Source organism: Drosophila ananassae, chromosome 3R, assembly GCF_017639315.1.
Source record: "Drosophila ananassae strain 14024-0371.13 chromosome 3R, ASM1763931v2, whole genome shotgun sequence".
Lineage (NCBI taxonomy): Eukaryota > Metazoa > Arthropoda > Insecta > Diptera > Drosophilidae > Drosophila > Drosophila ananassae.
The window spans coordinates 10,494,343-10,506,484 of NC_057930.1; the positions used below are offsets into that span (position 1 = coordinate 10,494,343).

General features: G+C 40.7%; 1 protein-coding gene across 2 annotated transcripts in view; it reads right to left on the minus strand.

Annotated features, from left to right (window-relative positions):
- Window positions 1-12,142, minus strand: part of LOC6504082 — a 25,517-nt gene continuing 13,375 nt past the window's right edge. For both annotated transcript variants that reach the window (XM_032455283.2, XM_044716125.1), the window contains 4 exons: window positions 9,141-9,307; window positions 3,563-3,699; window positions 1,553-1,729; window positions 1-1,142 (listed from right to left, as the gene is read on the minus strand). In XM_032455283.2, coding sequence (XP_032311174.1) covers window positions 1,030-1,142; window positions 1,553-1,729; window positions 3,563-3,699; window positions 9,141-9,307 — 594 coding nt within the window. In that variant the 3' untranslated portion in view covers window positions 1-1,029. The remainder of the gene's footprint in view (window positions 1,143-1,552; window positions 1,730-3,562; window positions 3,700-9,140; window positions 9,308-12,142) is intronic.

Consider the following 12,142-nt stretch of genomic DNA (forward strand, 5'->3'; position numbering starts at 1 on the left):
TCGTTGTGCCTGAAGGGAGGACAGAGAAATATATGTTCTTTTATGAAATCTATCGAGTCTGGCTCTTAATGGGTTAAACATGAGCTTTAACTAATAAATATTACTTAAATATTATATTTTGTTGGCTGATAGAAATTCCTTTGTTGCTTTTATATTCTTTGAATTATTTATTATCATTTGGCTATGGAATATTGAATTGTTTTTTAAACAGATTGATTTACTTTTAGTTTATTTGTATTTTATTGGTCACACGTTGCTCGTTTGTTGTTCGATTAATTGTTATTTTTTAGGTACTGTGCAGAGTTCACTGTTGAAAACCGTGAAATGAATAAACGGAAACCTATTTAGTAACATGTACATATATATCTATTTTCATTTGGTGAGTGTGTGTCTCTGTGTGTGGGTGTGTGTCTGAGTTAACAACTTTTGCATTATTGCTTTTCATTAGCACTGTGCCTGGCCAGGCATTTAACTTAATTAAGAAGGCTACCTTCATATTAAACTACAACTAGACTTCCTTGCTCCCAACACCCATTAACATCCTTCAGCCCCCAGCCTCCAGCCTCTGCCTAATCTTAGTGTTAACTCAAGGATTATATCTGGTTCAGATAACACCAGAGTGTGGTGTTATTCGCTTGACTCTATACAGTGACTACGGTTTACTGGCCTAAAAAGTCTTAAACGATCGCCAAACTCCCTTAGCTAAACGCCTCTATGTTGGTGTACATTTAGTATATATTCATATTCGTATCAGAGTTGCGTAATTGATTTTACATTAATATTGTATATGCAGCATAATTAACTTTGATTATACACATGCCTCTGGAAGAAGAAAAACGCACTGCCATCGATCTTTGATTATGTTACAATGCCAATCGAGTGTTCACCTCCTCGGCCTAACGCTAGGACTTCTTCTATGTGGTATATGTAGGCTCAACTTAGGCTCTAGTAATTGATATAAGTAGTGGGTTGTGTGTTTCTGACCGTCAGGGCCCAAATCGGGCCGGATTAAACACTATCCGCCTGGTCTCAGAGATAGTTTGGCCTGGAGACGCAGCAAAGAAGGCTCATATTCTTGCAGATGTAGTTCTGACGCCTTTTGGCCTGCCAGGGTCCGGTTGTGTCCAGTGCCGCGTTTCGTTCTAAAAGCACCAGATGAAAGAGTAAACATTTGACTCGATTAAGGAATGGGTTAAGAGGAAATACCACAAAAAAATATGCATTTTATCACAATAATAATACTTGATAAATATATATTTTTTATTTGGTTAGGAATATCATTTCGTTTAAAAGATTTTAAAGACTTAAAATATTTTTAAGTATATTTAAAGTATTTAAAACACGACAAAATTTTTCTGTGTACATCACAGAGCACTATTAGCACAGCCAGTTTTTGTGCCTGGTTTTGCCCTTTTTTGTATGCTATACAATTTTGTTTGCCCGACGGGCCTTGGCCAAATATCAAAGTGCACGGCAATGAAGCTGCAGCCTCTGGAGCCACTGAAGCAAAGAAGCCAACAGGCTGGGAGCCTGCGCACTGGAAACAACTCACCCAAGTACGCCTCGTGCTGCGGCATGTACTCCTGCATCTCGGATAGCAGGACGGCTATGTCCTGCGAGTCTTTGGTAATGCTGCACAATTCCTCCTCGTTGAAGTCCGGCGTGATTTGTTTGCACAACAAAATCTGGCTTATAACATTGCCCAGGTTCGAGGGTCCGGCGCGGTTCTCTGAAGGATAAACAGAAGGATATATATTTAAATTAAGAAATAAACTGCCACAAAGTCAAAGTACAGTCCAGGCTCATCACGGCAATCGTTTTATATCAAGATAATACAAAACATTCTCTTTGATTCTTTATTTTTATTCATTTGTTTTCCAACAAAACCGTTCTGACTTTAATGTTATACATTTTGAATTTAAGTCTACGTTCCTTGAAGTTGGTTTCATTGAATGAAAAGGTTTCTGTACTTCTTTGCTTTTTACACGAGCTAATTAAAAGTTCCATCAAATGCCGGTTTTATAATTCATCCAACCCTTAATTAGATATTCTATATTCTATTGGCCGAAACCCTAGACAAACTATTTCCAAATTTTAGCATTCTATTCACTTCCGCTGCGTCATTGCTGTTTTGATGTTTTCCCTTTGATTGATTGATTCAGCCATCAATCTTCATCTGCCATGGAGGAATTAATTACTTATAGCTGCTGTCATTTCTAAAAGTTGCAACGAAATATTGCAATCTATCCCACTCGGCGTATACGTAATATTTTTAAATCAACAATCACATCGCGTATACGAGGTGTTGGACGGCATTCATGGCTGGTCAAAAGTTTTGAAATGAATAGTTGATTGCTGAAATGTTGATTGCAATAGTTTGTAAAATAATAAATATTTTTAATTTGGATTTTATCTTAAGTATTTTAAGGTAACCTTTTTTGTCTATTTTACATAGAAAGTGTATGCACTTCGTAGTCGAACCCTTCAAACTGTGCTTTTTTCGCTTTTAGCCATGGAATGAAATGCATTTTCGCTTTCATGGCAATAATTAAACGTCCACATAAAGCATGTCTCGTATAAAACTCGACGTTCCAGTCACTATGGCACTGCCCTTTCAATTTTGCGTATATTTTGGTTTGAAATTACAACAGTCACACGCAAAGAACAAAAAAAGGCATTTTCAATTTTTGAATTTTTTATTGCTTATTCTGCGTTGATGGCATTTTCATGGCACTGCAGAAATTTGTTTGTTTCCATGGCTTGTGCGGCTGTTGCAGATGCGGAGAGGGCCCATAAATTCGCTGCACCAACAGAGCCACATCGAAAGCCCAGAGCCTGACTCTGGCAGGAGCTATGTAAATATTTACTCCGCCATCCTGCCACCCACTCTGCCACTTTAATGTATGTCCGTACGCGTTGACAGTGAGAAACCAGTGCCAACGCAGCAGCGGTTGTAATTTAAAAATTTATGATCAGCAATTGGCATTTGGCATTTGCGTTATTTGGTATTCGCCCGCAGTTCCCATGGTCAGTTTGGCGACAAATCAGTACAAAGTTTGGCTCTGAATATTTTTGCACTCGCACGTGCGCATTACTAGTAAACATGCCAAACGAGGGGCAATCAAAGCCAGCCCACACACACAATCGGGTGGCATGCAACTGCTGCAACAAGAGAATCCCAAACAATTGTTGAACGTGCAGTAAATGCTGACTGGCTTGAGTCCTTGTTAAAATGTACAAAAAGAATTGAATGAATTCTTTTCCACCAAGGCTCTATTTTCCTGATTCAAAATAAATACTCAATATAACTATGTATGTATTACCCGAAAATTAACTTTTTATGCCTTATGGGGATATATCTACCTAGTCTACCTATTATAGTTTAAGCCAATTATGCAGCTAATACCAAAACCCAACTCCATTTGGCAAAGTCCTTGTCTGAGTTTGACATTTGCTGGCAACTGCAAATTTTCAATGACCCGCAAATGCAAGGCGACAGCTGAAACATGTTCCCTGCCAACTGGGGCGGGCGAATCGTGCGTTGGCGTTGAATTAAACTTACCATAATAGCCGGACATATCCATTGGCACGACTTGTATGAGACGATAACTCTTCACAAGTTCACGTAGGAACAACTGGGCCATGTAGAACAGGAGCACCAAGTGCGGGTTGTCGGTGAGGATGCCATCGGCCATGGCACTGCAAAACAAAAAAAACACACACACAGACACAAAACAATAAAAGTATTTTCAGTGCAAGGTAACATGAACATCGGGCTCTCCATTCTAAGAGCGGGGTGAGTGTGTGTCAGTGATATTATAGAACTCAGATGGAATGGAATGCGGCATTGTGTGGGACACATTTGTGGCACGCCAAATTGCATGCGGAAATTGTGAAATGAAATTTATATGAATTTATGACATTTTTTGGATCGAGACTGGGGGGAGATGGGACATCAACTGCCGGCAAACTAATTCGTTTCCGACAACACTTTTAAAACCTCCATCGATTGTTGTATTTGGGTTCAGCTGCTGGTATAGGAACGCAATGACAGGTCATCCTAAATGTATTTGCTGGGTGAATTATTTTATTTAGACTGTCTGCCTCAGTCTAAATAAAACGATATCCTCTGTAATCTTTTAAGCAAACTACCCAGCTGTCCCTTCGGTATTTGCAAATTAATTTTTAATTCCACAATTATCGCCAGGCTAGCATTTTAATTCAACTGAAATTACGATTACAAAATAATTTATGTAATTGCACGAACCATTTCTCATGTAACTCTGGGCAAGTAACAGTCGCTGCGCATAATTCATTTTGGAGACACTCAGAGTTTAGAGTTGGTCTGCAAATTGCTGCTTAGTTGACATTAATTTCAGTTTAGCAGCAAAAGCTGTGGAGACAGGGGCAATTACGAGGGTGTCTCCCTCCAGAGGGGCGTCCAGGGGACACAAATATAAATTGCCATAAACATATTTGCAGCTACACGGGAATAAATTCAATTTGTAAATTGCTTTTGCATTGCCCAAACTCAACGGAGCTGGAAATGAAAAATATGTATTTTTTGGGGGAGGTCCTGAAAGTGTTACCCGAAAGTGTGTCTTATGATTTTACCCTCCGTCCTCAACGAGCATTAAAGCAAATAAATTGCAAATTAATCTTCCCCAAGGTGTATCTGAAGCGCTATGTATGCGTTTGAGAGTTTCCCCAAGATATTCAGCTTAAAGCGATTTAGATTTGGGTTCCTTTCACAAGGGGATGGAATATGGATACTTGTAGTAGCTCTAAGGATGCTTGGTTTGTTGAATAATATTCAAAGTGTATCGTATTTATTTTTAATAACATCTGCACTCTCATCCATTAATATTTCTGTATAAAAATATAAAGGGAACAAATCCAACACTTAAATCGTAATCAAATTAATGCTAAGCGATTTCTCTGAAAAACTGCAAGTTGTAAATGGCAGAGAGCAATGTTTTAATGATGCCCCTGCCCGGTTGCCCGGTTGTTTTCCTTGTTGCGGCAGAATCTCATTCTGATGGCTGATTGCGGTGCGCGGACATTAACGTGGGTCATTTTCGCCAGCACAACAGCAAGGAAATCACAATAATAAGTTTGAGCTGCGAAACCAAATCTGCAGAGCATCCGAAACCCCGAAAAATAAAAAGAGCGAAGGGCAAACAGGACTAAAGGCGAGAGAAGGACGCAAAAAAATGGGCAGACCATTGTCAGCAGCTGGTCTTGATTACAGTTCGGACGTTATATTCATTTATTGCAAATAACAGTGAAATATTTTTTATTCCCTCGCTAGGACCCTGCGAAACGTTGCAGAGAAAATTGAACAAAATATTCGGGGATATTCGGGATTCGGAGGATTGGGGAAAAAAGGACCACGTTCCTAAGGAGCTTTTATCGGGATCTCAATGCCCTTTTGTCTGCCCAATCGAAGTTATTAACTGCAGCTGTATAAAGTTGTTAAAACGGCCACAGTTTACGACCTCTCCTTATACCTTACTCTGAAGAAAAAAAGTAAAAAATCGTTTCCAGCTACGTGACGAGCTCTCCTTAATTGCGTAACTTGACCTATTTCCCTGTCGACGTTGTCTTCAATAATTTGCTGTCATTTTCACTAACATGACCACAGAGCATCCCCCTGTAGCCTGGCTTCCGGGAACAGGCATCAAGTGTCGAAATAATAAACGAAATGGCCAACAGGGGTAATAAAACAATGCACCAGCAGGGGCAGTCATGTCAGGACAATGGGATGGAACGACCAAAACCGATGCAATCTAATTTGATAAAATAAGTGCATTAAAAGTAAATAGATTATTAAGACGTTTAAATATAAGACAAATAAATATAATTAATATTAAAATATTATTAACATCATTTTCCCATTGTACTTCTGGGAGCAGCAGTTGCAGGAAACATAAAATTTCCGACACATAGCCGCAAACAACATCGCCATCGACGACGTCTATGAGATTGGCTTTGGCTTTGATGCCAACGTCCCCGGAGGTCAGGATCCTTGCGGTATGTTCACCCAATTGTCGGATTGTGTTTTTGGGTGCAACGAAGAGCAGAAGATCCCGAAACCGAGGTCGGAGGATTATTTGCAGCGGAAATGCGTTTAAGCCAACATGACGACAACTGCAAGTGGACGACTGGAAATGAGAACGGGGCCCAGTCGAGTCCATCCCCTGAGGACGCTGTTGACTAACTTGCTGTCAAAACAGTAGGAGCCAGGCAGCTAAAACAAAGACAGTGGACGGCGGCTGTAATTTAGGAACTACAAACAAATGCACATAACTACAAGGCAAACAGCAGAACAAATGCGAAGTAAGCGCTGGCAAATAGACAGATAGATAGATAACATGGAACACAAGAGCAAACACGGCGAAATGGACCGAACATCGCCTCCAAGGAAACACTATATTTACTATATATTTATGTATGTACCCCGTACCTCGTACATATATATTTCGGTAAGTGCGAGCTGGGCAAACAAACAGGCAAACAACTATCAGTCACTCAAGGCAGTTGGCAAAGTGCTGCCACTGCCGCCTCAAGAAAATGGAAATGGGTATGACTCAAGAAAGCTCCAGGAAAACTGTCTATTCCAAGGTATTCCTGTGTAGAAGTATGATTTTCTTTCTCGCTGCCTAATGCCCCATCTCCTGGTAAAAGCTTGCACTCGGTTGGCCCACTAGGTATCACAACTTTGTCATCATGTTTGGAAAAGGAAACCACAAAAGTTGAGGCTAAATGTTGGCACTATTTATTCGGAAAGCCAACTTAGCGGCCACTGTTTGAGTTGCCATTATAAATGTTTGCTTTGTCAAGAACCAACAGAAAGCCACTGAACTGGGGCAGACAACATAGAAACAGGAATTTGTTTCCATTGTGGTTCTTAAAAATAATACAAAAATAGGAAATACTTGTTAAATACGTTTTTAACAAATCAATATCAAGGGCAAGGGACTTTATAGAACAATCTCTAAGTCTTCTTCACATTTTAGACAAAGTTATATAATTTATAGGTAAGAAAAATTCCACCCTGAGTGCAAAAAAATGTTTTTTAAAGCTTCATTAAAACTTTATCAAACAAAGTTGTGCCTTTTTTTATTATCTTACCGAATTAAAATTTTTCTTAAGCGCTCTGGCTAAAATTTTTTCGCTCGGTCTTCTCCGACAATCTTCCAGCATCCCCACCCTCAGAGTATGCAATATTCTTTATGGAAAAACAACATGCTCGCGAAAAGCATTCTCTGTCTTTGCAGCTTTCCCTGGTTTTTTCTTCACTTTCACTTCATTCCCTGGGACTATCGAGTTGTTGTGACTTTGGCTGTCTCACATGGGTCATGCATGTGTTTACAAAACATAAAACAGCAACAAACAACCAGCCACCGTCAGAAAGTTTGGCTCTGTCATTGTCAAGTTGCGCCTGAAGTTTTCGTTTTTCCTGTCCCGCCCTTGGCTTTTTCTTTACTTTCTCAGCCCACCAGGCTGTTTCCTCCTCCCCTCCCTGTTTTGTTCATTTTCCGAGCATACTTTTTGCTTTATTGAACTTTTACTTTCAATTTAACTTTGAGTCGTCGAGCCTGCAGCCTCTTTTTGCGTTTGCTGTCGCTTCGCTAATTCATTGTCGTCACTCATACGCCATGTGAGCCCATTTGAAAATCTACTCCGAAGATGGAGGGAGTGATGCTGCTCGTCGACTCGTTCATTTGTGTCAATAAAGCAAAAATTAATTGAAATCTTCTCAGTGCTGTCGTTGTCTTTGGCCTGCTGCCAGGCAATCATCAATTTAACTGTCTCCGGGTACCAGAGTTGCTTACTTTCTTTCCCATTTTTTCTCTGTTCTTTGTTGCCTGCCTGGTGGCCCTCGTCCTGCATTTTTGCAAATTCGAATACACACATATGGAAAATGCTGATGCTGATGCGAATGCTCGTCTCGTTATATTGACATTTCTCCACTCCGGAATGACATTTAAAGCGTCTGCTCGATAATAAATCACATTGTCATATGCCAGCGTGGTGTGCTTAAAAAGTTCTTCCCGGCGCATCAAAAAATAATAAATACAAGAAATATTCTGACAGATAACCCAGACTTGAAGCAGCACGTTCTATTGGTTGTGTGTCTGAAATTACAAATATTTTATGTATTGTAAAGGAATTTCTTAAGTTGACTGTTCACAAAAAAGAAAACAAAAAAAGTTGATGTTGTCGCTTTTTGGGGTGCGATAATGGCACATGTGTGGCATCCACATGGGATTTCATCTTGGCCGCAGTCTGTGCCTTCAACCCGGGCATAAATCAATAATTTGAAGTCGGTAAACAGACAAGCCCCAAAAGTCAAACGGGATGTTAAAGTTTTTTTCTGGCCTTTCAGCCAGACAGCCATCCAGCTGAGCTCTCCTGAGGAAATCTATATCATATTGATGGGCAGGTGGAGCTTAAGCATGCCACACAAAAACGCCTTTCAACCCAACATTTTTGCAACTCTGTCCATCAAATTTCAGAACACACTCTCGTACGTTTTGTGAGATTTAATGAAAAAATTACCAAATATGCTGGAAAGCCCTGAAGTGACTCGAAAGCATAAAAAAAAGGATATTAACTTTTGTTTGGCAGGTTGCTCCCTGCGAGTTCTGATAAATTATACAGCACTCTGAAATTGAATTCCGAACTCTGCCACTAACTCAGTTTGAGAGCATTCCAGGGACCTTCAATCCGAATCCAACAAATTGTTATTTATGTTCTACCTTTCTCACGCTCTTCTCTACCAAATTTGACTGCAATTAGATTTGCATACATTTCCATAAGGAACATCCATCCCCATCCCCCAGCTCATTTATCCAGAAAGGACGAAGGGCACATAAAGGAAATACCCTAAATGTCACACACACGTTGCTGTTTATGTTTATGTTAATGCTATCTATCCCTTTGGGCCTTTCGTTTGGGGTACACCTGAAGAAATAATATTAAAGCTGGAAGACCAAGAAAGTTGTTTAGTTTTTTATAATTTGTAAATATAGTTTTAATGGACGGATTAAATGAATTGTTTGTATGTTAAAGGGAAAAGTTAGGACTGTAAAAATTTGTCTATATTTTCTCCCTGTTGTGAGTGCTTTGCTTACCTCTTGACCTGTGGCATGAGTATCTGTGCCGTGTGCTTGAATGCCTCCACGCAGGTGCGCCGCAACTTGCGGATCTTCTCACGCAGTTCCGGGCAATCCTTGGCCTGGCCCACGTGTATCAGCATATCGCGGAAAAGCGCCACATGACTGTTGATCTCCACGATGAGCTGGAAGACGAAAGACGGGTAAACAAACACATCTTTAGTATGGGTTTATATATATTTATCAGGGTCATCGACAGCAACGGATGCTTAATTTATGCAAGAGCTCTATTAGGCCCGGCACATAGCACATTTCGTATTTTAATTTATGCACAACCCTCTCCAACAACCGCAGGCAGCGTCCTAAGTATATTTGTTTGCCCAACCGGCTCGTTCGGCCCGTTCAGCCAACAAATTTCTCGGAAATTCTCTAGCCAGATAAGACCGAGGTGGCAAAAGCAAAAGCACAAGCAGCAGCAGCTTCTCGTTTTACGGCCCATTGCCAAAATGGCAACGGAGGCGGCAAATGAATCGAGCAATCGAGCCCTAATTCCTTTCTCCTTGCCTTGCCGTAGCCTGCGGCCGAATCGAGCTCATAAAAATTAAAATGCCTGCAATGCAAAGGATTATTCAGGCTCATTTTGTATGGCTTTTGGGTTGGTTAGCCCTTTTTTTGGCCGGAGCAGGGGGTGGAAGCTTAGTCAAGCTGTTGCTGAAAAGTATATTAAGTCAATTATTATTGACGATATTCCATGCTTTTGGCTGTAAGTTAATTTTATGGCCTCAGTTTAAAGAAGAAAACTTTTCCATGAATATTTTGGCTAAAGTTCTGGGGGCTTGGATTGCATACTGAATTAGTATCTTATAATTAAAAGAGTGCAGATACTTATAATCCCACATTATAATAGGCCATGTTAAATATAGAATCAGCCACAACCACCTCTATTTTTAATTAATTTTGATTTTATTTTACAACCTCCGGCAAGTTAATTTCGCAGTCAGTCATACGCTTAATTCTGCGTTCACACAAATATAGCTAAATGCCACAAATCCCTCACACACGTACACTTTCAGAGGCACGTTTAAATATTAATGGTTGACTCTGCCAACCTCATTCCGTCCTCCGACCACCCTGCCACGGAGCACTTCATTTAAAACGCGGCGTATGCGTAATTTTAATAATCCTCGAACGCCCGAACTGGCAGAAACGGAACGCCTGGAACGCCCCCAGCGATTGCAAAGTGAATTTTGTGGCTTGACTCAATTTTGGGGCCGACAGCTGTGCGACTGCGGATGAAGAAGACGATCCAAAGGACTGAAGATTTACAGCTTTATGAAATATATGCATGATTAGTCATATTGATGGCATTGGCTTGACAATGCCACAGACACGGGGGCTAAAGACACAGCCGGAAGGGGAGAGGCACTTAGCCAAATTGCTTATTGAGAGCACAGCGAGTACGATATTTCCCAAAAACTTTTCCTGAGCTGGGCGGAGCCAGTGGGCGGGGTCATGGTTTTGTAATCATTCGCCCGGGCTTGAGGCATGGGGCATGAGAGTGTGGCATGGGCCTAGGCAAAACTTTTCCACCATCAGCTGTTGCTGCCCGAGTCTGTGCCAAATTTATTGGATTCATTGTTTTTTCAGCCGGGCTTTGTTTGCTAGCTTGGTTGGAAGCTGGATATTGACAGGAAATAGGGGAAGTCGATATGGAATGCGGATTAATTTTCAGCAGAAATCAAATAACGCTTTCTCATACAAAAGGCTGTTGGAGAAGGCTAAGCACAAGGATTCAAAACAATAAGCAAGGATTTTAATTGCATTTAAATTTCTAAATTGTATTTCTAATTAAGGTTTTCTGCATCGTCACATTGTAACTCTGATTACTTTTAGCAGGGATATTAAATACTCCTGGGGTTGCTACAATGTTTCCTCCTGAAATTCTTTAACAAGTCCTCACTCACCAGGGACGTCAAAAAATCTTGTCGCCTTTACTGACTAATTATTTGAGTTTTTTCATTTTACCTCAACACCAAGGACAGTGACTCCCATAAAACACACACAACTAGCTCACACATGCACATACTTTTGGCCGCAAAGGTACAGGTATAAGCTCATAAAAGCCACACGCATAAATTTTATATGACGCTTAAATCTCGGCAGAGATAAAGACACAAAACAGACTTTTTGCGGATTGGGGGTGATACGGGGACGTACGTGGGTGTTTCGCACCACTCGGACGGGAACTGCAAAAAGTTCATGCAGCACATGCAAATCCCAAACGTAAACGCCTGTCGTCTTCGTCCTGGGCAAAGGTCCTTGGGCTGTCATAAAAAGGGACAGCCAAGAGAGCCATAAGAGCCACTGCTAAACCAGAGTCAAGTCCCTCTGCAAAAACAAAAACACAAAGCCGAGAACATTTCGAAAATTACCTGACCACACCACACCACACCAAAAAAAAAGAGAACACCACAGACCAAAAAGATATGGGAATGTATGAAAGAAATTCATTTATATAAAGCCGAGGTAAATTCAATTCCCTGGGCGTTTTTGACGCGTTTCTGGCCAGTAATGAGAGCAGGGCTTAATGGCAACAACATGGCCAGCTAAAAAGTGCTCCACATACGGAGTACAAAAGATCTTCCAGCATATGGTGTAGCGTGTAGAATAATAACAAGCCAGTGGAAGGAGCCAGGGATACCCCCTTTTCTATGGGGCATCCATATTCATGCGGCACTGGACTGAGAATGTTGTTTTATTATTCTTATGCTGGCAACCACTTTGAACTACTTTTGCGTTAACAGTTGAGGCGGAAAATTGAAAAACAGCTGCCGGCGATGGCCCACTACGAGTGCAATGCAACAATACTAACAACTGAATGCTTTCTACGTGCCACACGCTGCATGCAGAGAGGGAAAACGCAAATAATGGCATTAGAAAAGTAATACTTTATTGAAGAAAAAATTACTTTAAAAGAGGTTTCGTTCCACAAGGGCGAGGTTATCGAGAAATTAAGTTTT